This window comes from Stegostoma tigrinum, chromosome 18 (genome assembly GCF_030684315.1).
Source record: "Stegostoma tigrinum isolate sSteTig4 chromosome 18, sSteTig4.hap1, whole genome shotgun sequence".
NCBI lineage: Eukaryota > Metazoa > Chordata > Chondrichthyes > Orectolobiformes > Stegostomatidae > Stegostoma > Stegostoma tigrinum.
The window spans coordinates 39,451,610-39,467,364 of NC_081371.1; the positions used below are offsets into that span (position 1 = coordinate 39,451,610).

Consider the following 15,755-nt stretch of genomic DNA (forward strand, 5'->3'; position numbering starts at 1 on the left):
TCTGTAATATTTATGTCAAACAAAAGCCAGCTTCTCGAAGGCACAGAACTGCCCCTTAACACTGAATGCCATCACCATCACTGAATCCCCACTATCAACATCCTGGAGGTTATTAATAACTAAAAACTGAACAGGACCAGCCTTATTACTGCTGTGGCTTCAACAGGATGTAAGAAACTGAATATTTTGTGTCAAATAACTCACCTCCTGACACCTCAAACCCTCACTATCATCAAAAAACCACGAGTCAGGAGTGTGACAGAATGTCCCACACTTGTCTGGATTAGTGAAGCTCCAACAACAATCAAGAAGCTTGATACTATACAGGACAAAGAAACCACCGGACTGGCCCTCTATTCAAAGAAACAAAGAACAGGCCCTTCAGCCCTCCAAGCCTGTGCTGACACATTTTGCCCTTCCATACTAAAACTGTCTTCACTTACAGGATCCATATCCCTCTATTCCCTTCCTGTTCATGTATTCATCCTGGTGCTTCTTGAACGCTGCGATTGTGTCTGCATCTACCACCCCCTCTGATGTGTTCTAGGCATTTAACACCTTTGGTGTGAAAAACTAACCTCGCACATCTTTTTTAAACTCACCCCCTCACATTTTGAACATGTGTCCCCCACTAACTAACTGTCCACCCTGGGAAAAAAGCCTCATACATTCCGCTCCATCCACGCCATTCTCTACTCTCCATCCAACACCTCCAATGTGCACTCTCTCCAACACAATCACACTGGCAATATAAGCCATCTATAACAGATACTGCAAATTGCAAGCCTCTTTCAATAGCACCTTTTTAACCTATGACCTCTCCAATCAAGAAAGACATGGAAAACTGACATATTGGAATACCACCGCGTGCAAGTTCCTCTCCAATATAGACTCCATCCTGACTTGGAATGATATTGCTATTCTTTTACTATTGCTGTATCAAAACACTGGACCTCTTTCCTAATAACACTGTAGTCTACATGATAAGGTTGGGCCAACAGCAGTTCAAGCAAGTGGCTCTCTAACACCTTATCAAGGTTAACTAGGGATAAATATGGAATTCTAACTTTGCCAGTAATACTGACAAGTTCACGAAACAATAAAATCAGAACACATGGCTTGAAAACATGGTGGAGGAAAATTCAATCAAGGCCTTTGAAAGATAATTGGAGAAAATATTGCATGGCTATGTGAAAAGGCAAAGCAGTGAGATAAGCTATCCCTGGAGAGCGCTGAAATAGACATAATGGGCCAAAGGCTTCCTTTCATGTTGTAATCATTTTATTATTTCATATTGAATCTCCCATGTCAGCTCAGAGTGTGGGAATTTGAGAAAGCATATTTTTTTCCCACTGGTGGAATTGGCCATGATGTTTTATACGGCATTAAGCCAAGCAGGACGAATATTGAATTTCACAGAAGTATTCCTTGGAATGTTTCATTCAACTTTGTGAGTCACAAATCAACTATTTTAAAAATTATGCACAATATGGATTGGGAAGAAAATTGCTAAAAACTAAAAGTTCATAAGAGAACCCTTAGGGCGCCTTAAAATGGAAATAATGAATGTATCATTCAATACTGTTGTCAAACATCATCTGGATTCTGCTTAAAAGCACTATAACAGATGGTGACTGAATGCTGTTTTTATTATATAGGATTCCAAGATTTTGGCTGGTGTATTATAGATCAATTTCCATTATTATATCTGCTTTCCTCTGACAACTTAATGATTACTTTATCTATATCATGTGAAAATATTGATTTTCCTAAGAATTAAGGTTATAGAAGCAAGTCAAATTTAATTTTATTACATTGGTGGTTTGGCATTTTAGTAATTTATTGTTTACAATGATTTAGTCCACTTTTGCAGTAAAATGAATGGCCCTGCTAAGATGTTTCCTACAACCATCACATTATTAACGTAAGACAGCATGATGGCTCACAGCACTAGGTTCAATTCTGTCCTCAGGTGACTGCGTATGAAGTTTGCACATTCCTCCTGTCCCTGCATGGGTTACCTCCCACAATCCAAAGATGTGCAGGTTAGATAGATTGGTCTTGCTACATTGCAGTCCAAGAACGTGCAGGCTAGGTGGGTTAGCAATGGAAAATGCAGGGTGACAGTGATATGTAGGGTGTTTGGGTGGAATATTCTTCGGAGGGTTGGTGTGGACTTGTTGGGCCAAATGGCCTGCTTCCACACTGTAAGGCTTCTATGACAAACCATAACACAGATTAATCCATACCTTACTACATTTTGATTTCTCAAAATTTCATCCCGAAACGATATGGCAAAGTCAATGTTCAATTTACAGATACATAATGCTAAAAAAAGATTTGCACCCACAGTAATGTTGGACCGAATCATACATCTGGAGAACTTTCTGCTGTGAACCTGGCTAAGCCTTCTCACTGTATCTTAACAAGCACATCCCCTTAACTATCTACTCCCACCATGGCATCTCTCATGTTCCATTTCAGCTTCATCCATGTGCTATTCCTGGAAGAACTTGCCATTCAGTGGAATTCACTGGTATCCATTGTAGCCACAGCATCTTTATAAGTCCACTGGGTACCCAGACAGCACTGTCACTCCAGTGATACCCTGTATGGTTCCTGATAATTTCCCTGAACATGGCAGACATGGGGGACATTGGGGTTGTGCTTTGTCAGCAGGGGCCTGGAGGTGCTGCTGGATGGTATACTGCAGAAGTGGGACTTCCTCTTCCCCCAAAACTAGCAATGAAGGCCGTGACACAGATTATGCCAGCCTGATCCGATGTTGCCAGCCAGTTTAAAGCAGTCTCAGCCATTTGGAGGAAGGCTTAGCACTCAGAAGAACTTCAATCTTCCCCACTCTGCCAATGTAAATGCCACTGTCTTCTCTCTGATACATTCAATCTACGCTACTATACCCACATTCCACCATGGTCCATACCCTACCGTTCCCACTACTGCCTGCTACATCTTCTGTCTCTTGGTCCCACTCATCCCAACCCTCAACATCTCCACCCTGCATGCTCTCTGCACTACCTAAATGCTCACTGAAGACACTTTTCCACCTTCAACAAAAATAACAGCAATGTCACCCATTTTTATCTCCCATAACACCTGCCTCTCATTTTGGGAGTAAAACAGCCCACAATAGGGCAGAAAGGTGTGAGGTGGGCTGCCCAACATTTGACTCATCACCCCAAGAAGGTCACAGATGTCCCATGAGGGTTCTGAGAGGCTGGCACATATTGGATGTTAATGTTCAAGGAAATGGAGTACAAGCAGAGGTTTATAAAATCATGAGCATGGATAGGGTAATTAGGCATGGTGGGAGAGTCTAAAAGTAGAGGGCATAGGTTTAAAGATACAAAAATGTCCTAAGGGGAGACTTTTTCACACAGAGGGTGATGCATATATGGAATGAGCTGCTAAAGGAAGTGGTAGAGGCTAGTACAATTACAACATTTAAAAGGCATCTGGATGGGTATACCTCACTCAGAGGTAGTAAGAACTGTCAATGCTGGAGTCAGAGATAACATAGTGTGCAGCTGGAGGAACACAGCAGGGCACGCAGCATCAGGGGAGCAGGAAAGCTGATGTTTCGGGTAAGGACTCTTCTTCAGAAAAGGATGGGTATATGACTATTCATAGGGTTTAGAGGGATATGGGCCAAATGCTGGCAAATGGGACTAGATTTGTATAGGGTATCTGGTCAGCATGGATGAATTGGGCCGAAGGATTTGTTTCCATGCTGTACATCTCTACGACTAAGTGGCCAGTTCCTATGGACTGCACCCTGTGATATTGATACCTGTGTCTAACACAAAGTTTTTTCAGAGCAAGTAGTAAAGTGAACTCATCAGGTACCCAACCTGAATTCTATGTCAAGTTTTCTCACTGTTTAGTTGTTTGGTGCATTGGCAAGGGAGGAAGCTGAATATTAAGAGGCATACCAGACCACTAACACAGTGTTGGATGAGGTATAAGCCTTGCTGCTTGTCAAAAAGTGAAGTGATGTGCACCCGATATCCACATTAGCCCACTGGCCTTCTCATTCAATTCTGACCACCACAGAAATCTCAACACAGCACATTTCCCCAGACCCTGTTGAGCCAACCATAAACTCTGAATGGAATCTTAGTTTTCTAGTCCACTGCATCCTTCTGGTACTTGTGAGAAAGTGGTCCAATGATAGTTCCTATCCATTTCATTAGCTGAAGCATTAGAGGTTAAGAGGTGGCCTTATAGAGGTTAATAAAATCATGAGGAGCAGGCATAGGGTTAATGCTAAGTGTCCTTTTCCTAGGATGGAGTTTTCATGGCTAGGGTACATGTTTTTAAGGTGAGAGGAAAGAGATTTACAGAAGACATGAGGGGCAATTTTTTTACACAGAGGGTGGTTTGTGTGTGGAATGAACTTCCTGAGGAAGTGATGCCTGTGTGCATAGTTGCTACCTTAAAAGACACTTGGATAAGTACACGAATAGCAGAAGTTTGGAGGGTTTTGGGCTAGGAACAGGCAGGTGGGACCAGTTGAGTTTGGGATTATGTTTGGCATGGGCTGGTTGGATCAAAGGGTCTGTTTCCAGAGTTGTATGACTCTACAAACATGAATCTGTGAGATTACCAAATGAAGACAAAAGAAATACTGAGCTGCTAAATTCTTGTAGATGCAAATATGTCAAACTCAGACAGTAATAACTGACTCATCATGAACAATTAAGATTAAACCTTACTTCTGTAGGATAAACACCATTGATAAGCTCCATGTGTGGCTTCAGCTTTTACATTAAAAATGTGCTCAAATGGCTGCAATTCAGTAGAGGTAAAAACAGTGCTCAGCCAGATAGAGCTCGCAGGAAGACAAAGGGCAAGATAAACAACAGACCATTAATTTTGTTATTTAGTAAGTTAAATCTGACCTTCTTATAGCTGATCTACACAACAGCACATGATTACAGATTTCATCTCCATTTCCTTCCCCAGATCAGTCAAGGGCTAGTTTCCTAAATCTAAAGGAAGGCATACGCTTTCTGTGAAAATATTATCATGTATTACTCAGGAAGCCATGTTTCCTTTCAGACCGTGACTTGTTTACTCTTGACTGATGATGTAAATGTCTTTATTACTGACCATCTCCAGGGTACAGAAATCACAAATTCATCATGTTTGTGGGAAGGATTTTACAACATTTTATCCTCTCTGCTTTTTGAACTTTTAGATCAGAGTCCATTTTTTGACTGTAATGATTTCAGGTTTTATAAAAGACGATTTATTTTTCTTCCCTGTTACCTATTTCTTCTCTCCATTCATGGAACTTATGACTCACATAGGTGTAAACATACAACTATGATATCAATGATGATGGGAACTGCAGATGCTGGAGAATCCAAGATAACAAGGTGTGGAGCTGGATGAACACAGCAGGCCAAGCAGCATCTCAGGAGCACAAAAGCTGACGTTTCGGGCCTAGGCCCTTCATCAGAGAGGGTGATGAAGGGTCTAGGCCCGAAACATCAGCTTTTGTGCTCCTGAGATGTTGCTTGGCCTGCTGTGTTCATCCAGCTCCACACTTTGTTAACTATGATATCAAGATTGCTTTTCAACCTCTTATTTTCCAAAATAGTGACTATAGACAGCTGTGTCAATATTGGTGGCTGTAATGACTAACAGTCAGCCCAGTAGACCTCATAGGATAGGAGTTCCCTGATTGAGGTTGTTAATCTGGTCCAATCAGGGAGCCCTGGCTGACAGATATAAACAGGAGTGTCCATGAGGAAGCCAGACCAGTGTCAAGTGGTGTAAATAAAGGGTGAATTGGTGACAGATACTGGCCTCTGTGAAGTTATTTCGGTGGTGACCACAGCAAAGCGTGCTTCTGAAGAAATTCACTCAGAACTATCATCTTTGAATCAGGGTAAGCATTTCTGCCATCGTGCTGTAACGTGTGAAGCTTGATTCGTTTGATCCTGCTGAAGACTAAGCCACATATGTGGAAAGAATGTGTTTTTTTTTCCAGGTAAATGACATTGGGGCTGATGAAAAGAAATGAATAATTCCTAGACTTCATAGAATCCCAGTTCTGAGGAAGGGTCACTGGACCCGAAACATTAGCTCTGTTTTCGCCTTCACAAATGCTGCCAGATCAGCTGAATTTTTCCAGCAACTTTGTTTTTGCTTCCCCGACTTACAGCATCTGCAGTTCTTTTGGTCCACACAGACACTCAGAGCATCCCATCCAGACCCATTCCCCTATAATCCACCTAATCTGAACATCCCTGAACACTATGGGCAATTTAGCATAGCCAATCCACTATCGGTGGGGCCAAGGCCATCTTGCATGTTGACCAGGAAGCAAATTGACAATTCTGCGAGGCCCATCCAAAGCAAAAGTAGAGGCAGAAATCAAAGTTGGAAAGGGAAAGAATCATCAAACTAGTGCAGTTTGTAGAATGGGCAATCACACTAATTATGCAGCCCAATGGGTTAATTTGCCTTTGTGGGGATTTTACACAAATGGTAAACCACTTTTTTGTGGCTGGATAAATACCCAATCTCTTGCTCAGAGAATTTATACACAAAACGGGCAGGGGGTCCGTCCTACACAGGGCCGAACATGAGCCACACATACTTGCAGTTGCGGTTAGATGAGGATTGCCAAATGTTTGCTACAATTAATACCCAGAAGGGATGTACCAACATACAAGACTGTCATCTGGGGTATCATCAGCCTGTGCAAACTTTCAGCAGAAAACAGAGGACATTTTACAAGGTCTATTCCAAGTTGCCATTAATCTAGAACATGTGCTGGTAACAGGATAGACCAATAACGAGCAGTTAGAGAATTTGGACATAGTCCTTAGACATTTGTCCCAGGCAGGCATAAGCCTTAAAGGAAAAAACTGTGTGTTCCAGATACCCCAAGAGATCAACTTAGGTTACAGATTTGACAAGACTGAGATACAGCCTTTGGAAGATAAAGTAAGGATGATCAAAGATGCCCTATCTCCCATGTCTGTACTGGAGCTTAGGTCCTTCCTTGATCTGGTGAATCATTGCAGCTAGTTCATACATAACTTGGCCTCTATCCTGGCACCTTTGCGTCAACTGCTTAAAAAAATAAGGGTCAGCCTCAGAAATGGTTGTGTAGCCAAGCCATAGCTTCGACAGAAGTGAAGAAACAGCTATCATCCTCTAAGGTCCTGCTGCACTATGATCCCAGACAAGATCTGATAGTGACATGCGATGCCTTCCCATTTGGCATCGGGGTAACATTGGTTCATTGGTGGCCGAATGGAGTGGAACACCCAAAATGTATACATCCAAGTCTTTGGCTAATACTGAGTGTAAATACACCCAGATAGAGAGGGTAGGTTTGGGAGTCATATTTGGAGAAAGTAACTTCCATCAATACCTTTGCAGATGTAAATTTTTAATAATAAGACTACAAAATCCTGCTAAGTCCACTTAAATAGGACAAGGAAGTGCCATCCATAACTTCAGACAAAATTCAGTGGTGGCTCTAGTACAAGTTGAAATACTGCCTGGGAGGCGATGTGGTAAATGCGGATGTGTTGAGCTGCCACCTACTAACAACTAAACAGCCGGTGGGACCACCACTGGAACAGTCCATAATAGTTTCAAATGTTTTGGACATACCTCCAGTCACAGCTGACAATATCAGACATTGGTCACAGAAAGATCCATCCTGACAAAACCGAAATAGCTGGTGACAACCTGAACAGTGAAAACTGCCAGGCCTTATGGTTATCACTGATGAAAAAAATTGCTGCAAGAGAGAATAGGCCATTGATGGGCCATAGAAAACTTTTATTGGCCCATGAGTAAGGAGGTTGCCTGACATTTCCCCATCCCAAATAAAATCTGGTAGTCTGCAATCAATGGTAGCAGAAATCCTGTTTCCTTTCTCCCTCTAATAAGAGATATAAGCCTGTTGAGATCAGCCATCTCAAGTAGTTGAGGAAACTCACTTTTAAAAAAAGTATTCTTTTTTTAAATTTGCTATGTTTTTACATATTAAACCAAACAATTGTAAATATTTAGGGATTGAATACTTACATTATTTTACATCTTACATTATTTATTGTGTAGCTAGCTGCAGAGTAAAGCTAGTTCCATTTAACTCCAACAGTGCACCTTAAATTCCAACCTTGCAAGAACACTCCCTACTGCACCATAATGGAATTTTCCATTACTTACAAATACAATACTAATGACAACCATGCAAGACTTTTTTCATTGCAGTGCAAGAGTCAAACTGGATTGAAATAATCAATAATTCAAATTCATTTCAAACACTAATTGGAGTGTTTCTAGTTTATTAGACTGACTGGATTCAAAGCAGTCTGTGATAGCATTAGAAATGGAATTAAGAATAGGCCACTGGTCCCTGGAGCTTGCCTCTCCATCCATGGCCTATCATCTTTCAACTTTACTTTCCTGGCTGTTCTCCATGTCCCATGATTCCCTGAGAGGTTAAAAAGCTCTTTATCACAGCTTGGAATATATTCAACGATGAAGACTCCACAAATATCTGGAATAGGGGAATTCTAAATATTCACAAATCTCCATTGTAGAAGTTTTTCCTCATCTTAGTAATAAACAATTGATTCCTTATCCTGACAGTGTGCCCTGTGTTTAAAAACTCCCCAGCCAAGGGAAACAACTTCATCGTGTGTATCATTTTAAGTTTGTCTCAAAGAGGTTACCTCTCATTCTTCTAAACTTCAGAGGATCTAGTCACAGTTTACAGAGCCTTGACAGACAGATTTAAACTGGACTTCATAAAATGTAAAATAGTTGCTACTAAATCTAGTCGGGAATTCAGGAGAAAGCTCTACACTTCTTGAGTGGAGTTCACTCCAGTATTGAGTGGTTGAGGTGAAGGGTAAACATGCATTTAGTTGGATAAGCACTTGAAGGCCAAAGAAATAGCAGAATATTCTAATGGAATTAGAGTAATGATTAGATGATGGGTGAAGAGGGGAGAAGACTCATATGTATCATAAATAGTTGCACCCAGCAGATGGCCTGTTTCTGTGCTGTAGTTTATATTACTATAAAACATTACCCTTTATTGTAGGATGATCTTCTCATGCTAGGAACCAACTTAGTGAATCTTACCTATTCCAGCTCCAATGGAAATCAATCCCTCCTGAAAAATTGATAACAAAACTGTCCACAGTATTCCTGGTGTTAATTAATGTCTTAGAAAATGGTATCAAGTCTTTAATCATGATCATTTTTTTGCTGATATTTCCTGAGAAATGATCAGCATGCGCTTTTGGAAACTGTCTGAAGTGTATGTAAAAGCTGCAAACACAGGAAATTTTCTTGATCATGTTACCACAAATAGTGACTGAAGAAATTCTCCTGCATAAACTAGAGCAAAGTTACTAACCTGCATCAGCTCATTACAATCAATCAGACTATCTTCCAGCATCTCTTGAGTCAGTGTTCCCATGGTGCAGTAGAATTCATCTGCACTTTGGCAGCTTTCGATTCTTCTGTTAAAATTAAAAGTGACCCTTGTCACTATCAGTAATGTTAAAAGAAAGACATTTTTTGTCCCACAGTGTGCCTTCACTTTGTGTCCACATGGAAAATGCACTCTTAGTCTCAGTTGGCCCATCACAAATAGAATCAAGTGGATGCTTGCTATCTTAGCATAGTTATCCACTCTTGAAGAAGCTTGTGGGCTATGAATTCAAAATGGTACATTGATAAATAATGATATCTTAATAAAGTTATTTTAAAAAGTAAATATTTATCAAGAAAATCACCAGGAATTGAGAACATCCCTGACTTGATTCATCCTTTCATACACCATTTAGTAATATGCCCCAACTCTTGCCTTTGATCACCGAATGGAGATTTAAGCACATTTGTCATGGTCTTTAATAATTTTTCATTTCAACAATACCAATTGACCAAGGGTAGTCAAATCTGGAAAAATACAAATTTTCAGCGCTATGGGGAAATAATGAGAGAGCAGGACCAAACAAACAATCCTTTCGAAGGGTCAGTGTTGAAATGGACTGAATTACTTCCTTTACTTTTAAGATTCTATGCCACTTATAAATGGATCATTACACTCAATCTATAATTAATTTTCAAACAGCTGTCATAATATTTGATTCTAGCAGCTAATCAGGATAGACTCAAACCAGATCTAGCAGCTCAAAATTGGCCATCCATGAAGTGCCGTGGGACATCAGCTGCGGCAGAATGGTCTTCAATTCATCTCGTAGCCCAGGATATTTCTCACTTAACGAACACAATCAAGCAAGGAAATCAAATATTTGGTGAGGACTGCAGGTTTGAATGCCTGAATAGCATTTCTAATTTAAATGTCAACCATTTGAGGCTGCAACATAGGTCAACATGCAAGCCAAAGAGCACAGCAGCAAGCTATAGACCGAGCTACGTAATCCCACCATCAATGGATCAGATCAAAGTTCTTCATTCCTCCCCCATCCAGCTGCGAATGGTGGCGGACAATTAAATAACTAAATGGAAGAGCAAACCTCATCCTCATTGTCACAGATGCACAGCACATCAGTGCAAACGACAAGGCTAAGCATTTGCAAACATCCTCAGCCAGAAGTACCAAGCTGATGATCATTTCAACTTCTTCCTAGAGTCCCAAGCATCCCAGATGGTTTATCTTATTTTGAATTGCTCCATGTGAAAGCATGAAAAAGCTGAACATGCCAGATACTGAAAAGGCTGTGCAACATAACAATATCCTGGCTGTAGTACTGAATGCCTGTGCACCAGTACAAGCTGGATGCTTAGCTAAGCTGTTCCAGTACAGTTGTACTAGCACAATACTAGCATTCTCTTGACAACCGGGAAAATTGCCCAGATGCGTCCTGTGCACTAAAAGCAGGACAAGTCCAACCCTGCCAAACGTCATCCATCAGTACCTACTGATGGTTATGAGCAAAACGATGGGAAGTGTCTTGGAAAGTGCTATCAAGTGGCACTTACACAGCAATAATCTGTGCATTGATACTTATGCTGTTGTTTGGGTTCATTTAGAGCCATTTATCATAATGACCTTGATACTATATCAGTCCAAAGTTGATAGATAGAGCTGCATTTGAATAAAGAGGGGAGAGTGATTGCCCTTGACATCAAGGCATCAAAGAATGCATCCTCAAGGAGCCCTTGCAAAAACTGAAGAGAATCAGAGCAAAAAGTGTTCCGCCGGTAGTAGTCACTCCTAACATAAAATAAGGTGATTATAATACTGGCTGATATATTAGGAAGTGGAACATCTAGCAAGTGAGCAAATTACTTCTGGAATTTCGATGGATATTTTCAGTATGTGGATGCTTCAAAATAATTGTTAAAATTCAGTGAACACTTACAAAAATGGAAATTTATACATGAAGCAGTTTTTTAAAGAGAAATGAGATGAATAAAAGGGAGAAAATCTCAATAAAATGCATATTTTTACACTCTAAGCTTTGTTTAACTTGAAACTAGGTCACTATAATGATGCATTGCTGCATAACAATCCTCCCCGTACCACATTCTCATCAGGAACTAAAAGCCAGTGGGATATCTGTATGTTCTAGATGGATAAGTAACATTGCAACTAGATTGCAATTATTTTTTCCCCACTATGACTGAAAGCCAGTGCAGATTTAATTTACTGAATGTTATTGATTGAAAATTTACAATATAAATAATATTTCCAATAGGTGCATGAGATTTTTACCTAACAGATTTAGTAGTTAACAGAAATGTTAAAAAACCATTTTCGTTTATCTTGATATACATTAAAGAAATAAAAGTCAACAAGTCCTTAGTTCTCACAAAATGTGTTTCCAATGTTGATAGAAGCAAGTGGGAAAGATATCTCACTTCCTTGTAATTATTTAGTTTTTAGTCCAAGGTCCAGAAATCAAACAACTGCTACTTTGGTCAACCCTCACCCCAAAAACAAAGGATAGAATGGAATTCTCTCACGGCAACATTAATTTTGATTAAGAAAGCAACCCTACACCACCATTCAATTCAAAACAACATAAACATTAATTAATTTCCATTGATGCTGCATAATCTGCGATGTATTTTGATTAATTTTTGTTTTTATTTCAGTTTTTCAACATCCACCAATCTGCATTTGAAATACAAATTGATAGCTGGTGATACAGGAGTATTTCCTTAATGGTTTGAAGGTTTGAACTTTCCTGATGCTGTTTCAAGTCAGATTAAGGTGGATCAACAGAGTATACATTTGTCATTCTTTCTTTGTTGGTTTCAGTTTTCTCATCCAAGTCAAATTTCCTGATCTAAGATGCTACTTTCAAAAATGATTGACTATGAGATTCAACACTGGGTTTGTCAGAATTGATTAAAGTATGTAACTTACTCTCCAAGTTTGGCCCAGATTGCCAAGGCTACTCGTAGAATCACCTCAGATCCTTCAAAGAACACAGAATCCCAGATTCGTAGCACAGTATGATTAGGAAGGCATGTTGCAAACAAAGTTAGGAACCATTGCATGGTGAACACATTCGTCAGGGGAGGCTCATAATTACCTATCAAAAAAATTATGGTCATAACCGAAAAATTATCCATTTAATCACAGTTAAGGTAGTATTTTAATTCCTGAATTCAACACTGAGAGATGAATAATTTTCTATTTTCTACGGAGATAAATATTTTTTAAAACTCTAATAGGGTCATGGAGTCATATAGCATGTAAACAGACCCTTTGGTCCAACCAGTCCACGCCAACCATAATACCAAACTAAACTGGTCTCACGTGCCTGCACTTAGCCCATATCCCTCCATACTTTTTTAAAAAAAATTCGTTTACTTATCCAAATGTCTTTTAAATGTTCTAATTGAACACACATCCACCACTTCCACAGGCGGTTCATTCCACACATGAACCAGTCTTTGTGTAATAAAGATCCCCCCCTTGTCTTTTTTTACATCTTTCTCCTTTCACCTTAAAAAATATGACCCCTAGTCTTGAAATCCCCAACCTTAGAGAAAAGACACCTGCCACTCACCTTAACTATACCACTCACGATTTTGTAAATTTCTGTAAGGTCACCTCTCAATTTCCTACAATACAGTCCCAGCATTCCCATCCTTTCCCTATAACTGAAACCTTTAATTCCCGGCAATATCATGGTAAATTTTTTTCTGAACCCTCTCTAGCTTATTAATATCCTTCCTATATCAAGGTGACCAGAACTGGACACAGCACTACAAAACAGACTCACCAAAGTCTTGTACAAGCTCAACATGATGTCCCAACTCCTATACTGAAAGGTCCAAGCAATGAAAGCAAGTGTGCTAAGTGCATTCTTAACCAATCATTCCTACCTGTGACGTGAACTTCAAAGAATTACGTACATCAACCCCTAGGTCTCTCTGTTCAACAGCACTAACCAAGATGCTACTTTTACTTGTATAAGTCCTGCCCTGGTTTGCTTTACCAAAATGCAATACCTCACATTTATCCAAATCAAATGCAATCTGTCACTCCTCAGCCCACTGCCCCAATTGATCTCTTTGTGGTCTTAGATATGCTTCTTCACTGTCCACTATACCACCAATTTTGGTGTCATCTGCAAACTTACTAACCATGTCTTCTATATTGTCATCAATTTAATAAATCAAAAACATTGCAAACATTCCTTCACAGCCCAGAAACACTAAAGCTTGTATTAAAACCTGTGTACTTAATTTTTGAAACTCTAACTAAAATCAAGAATTTAAATTTAGCTTTAAAAAGTACTTAATCAGCATCTCTTCAAATAATTCAAGTTAAAATATCACAAAATGAATATTTTTTGACCTGAAATTTGATTTTTTTTTAAAAAGACATTTCCACCGAAAAAGTTTGAGCTGAAAAATTCAATACCACAGAGAAAACTACCATTCATCATAATGTGTTTCAGTTCCCTCATAACTACTCTATGTCTGTTCATCTTATAGGACTGGATTCTACTGCTGCAAATTGGGCAGGTCACACTCATTCACCTACGTAAAACATGGCACAGTGATATCGGGTTGTCAATCCAACATCATCCCACCTGTCTCTGGGGGTAGGGACATAAATCATGGGCACTGGTGCCACTCCTGTCCCGGGACCTGGTTCCTGACTTGGGCACAGCGGGCCCTTAGAGCCCCAGGTCCTGGTTCTTGGGCCCTCATGTACCCTATGTCCCACACCCTGCCTGTGTCCAATACCACAGAAGGCGGGCAGGTGCTGAAATCAGAAGCCTATCGACTTCACTGAAAAGAAACAAGTATTAAGCCGTTGGGTTTGTTAAAAAAACTAATAAACCGTAACTTTTCACTGTCCACTCGATGTACTTTGTAAGTTGCAAAGGAGAGACTTATGGTGAATCTTGCCAAATATTACAATCTTAACTAATGTTATTATTGGACAAGTCAGAACCCAGGCTGAAATGTGGCTCGAGAGGTCATATTCTTTTCATTTTAAGCTGGTGGTTTGCCAATGAAATGCAAACATGCAATGCTGCAAATTTGCATCCAGTAACAAAACTTAAAATTTATTTCACAAAAGAAATGAAAATAAAATTTAATAAACCAGAATATTACATAGAACATAGAACAGTACAGCACAGAACAGGGCCTTCAGTCCACGATGTTGTGCCGACCATTGATCCTCATGTATGCACCCTCAAATTTATGTGACCATATGCATGTCCAGCAGTCTCTTAAATGTCCCCAATGACCTTGCTTCCACAACTGCTGCTGGCAATGCATTCCATGCTCTCACAACTCTCTGTGTAAAGAACGCGCCTCTGACATCCCCTCTACACTTTCCTCCAACCAGCTTAAAACTATGACCCCTCGTGTTAGCCTTTTCTGCCCTGGGAAATAGTCTCTGGCTATCAACTCTATCTATGCCTCTCATTATCTTGTATACCTCAATTAGGTCCCCTCTCCTCCTCCTTTTCTCCAATGAAAAAAGTCCAAGCTCAGTCAACCTCTCTTCATAAGATAAGCCCTCCAGTCCAGGCAGCATCCTGGTAAACCTCCTCTGAACCCTCTCCAAAGCATCCACATCTTTCCTATAATAGGGCAACCAGAACTGGACGCAGTATTCCAAGTGCGGTCTAACCAAAGTTTTATAGAGCTGCAACAAGATCTCACGACTCTTAAACTCAATCCCCCTGCTAATGAAAGCCAAAACACCATATGCTTTCTTAACAACCCTGTCCACTTGGATGGCCATTTTAAGGAATCTATGTGTCTGCACACCAAGATCCCTCTGTTCCTCCACACTGCCAAGAATCCTATCCTTAATCCTGTACTCAGCTTTCAAATTCGACCTTCCAAAATGCATCACCTCGCATTTATCCAGGTTGAACTCCATCTGCCACCTCTCAGCCCATCTCTGCATTCTGTCAATGTCCCGCTGCAGCCTACAACAGCCCTCTACACTGTCAACGACACCTCCAACCTTTGTGTCGTCTGCAAACTTGCTGACCCATCCTTCAATCCCCTCATCCAAGTCATGAATAAAAATTACAAACAGTAGAGGCCCAAGGACAGAGCCCTGTGGAACACCACTCACCACTGACTTCCAGGCAGAATATTTTCCTTCTACTACCACTCGCTGTCTTCTGTTGGCCAGCCAACCTGTATCCAGACAGCTAAGTTCCCCTGTATCCCATTCCTCCTGACCTTCTGAATGAGTCTACCATGGGGAACCTTATCAAATGCAATTTGGA

At 40.3% G+C, this 15,755-nt stretch overlaps 1 protein-coding gene across 7 annotated transcripts in view; it reads right to left on the minus strand.

Moving 5' to 3' along the window:
• tbc1d30 (TBC1 domain family, member 30) overlaps positions 1-15,755 on the minus strand; it is a 63,173-nt gene that overhangs the window by 9,786 nt on the left and 37,632 nt on the right. For all 7 annotated transcript variants that reach the window (XM_048549452.2, XM_048549451.2, XM_048549455.2 and 4 more), the window contains 2 exons: positions 12,404-12,572; positions 9,419-9,524 (listed from right to left, as the gene is read on the minus strand). In XM_048549452.2, coding sequence (XP_048405409.1) covers positions 9,419-9,524; positions 12,404-12,572 — 275 coding nt within the window. The remainder of the gene's footprint in view (positions 1-9,418; positions 9,525-12,403; positions 12,573-15,755) is intronic.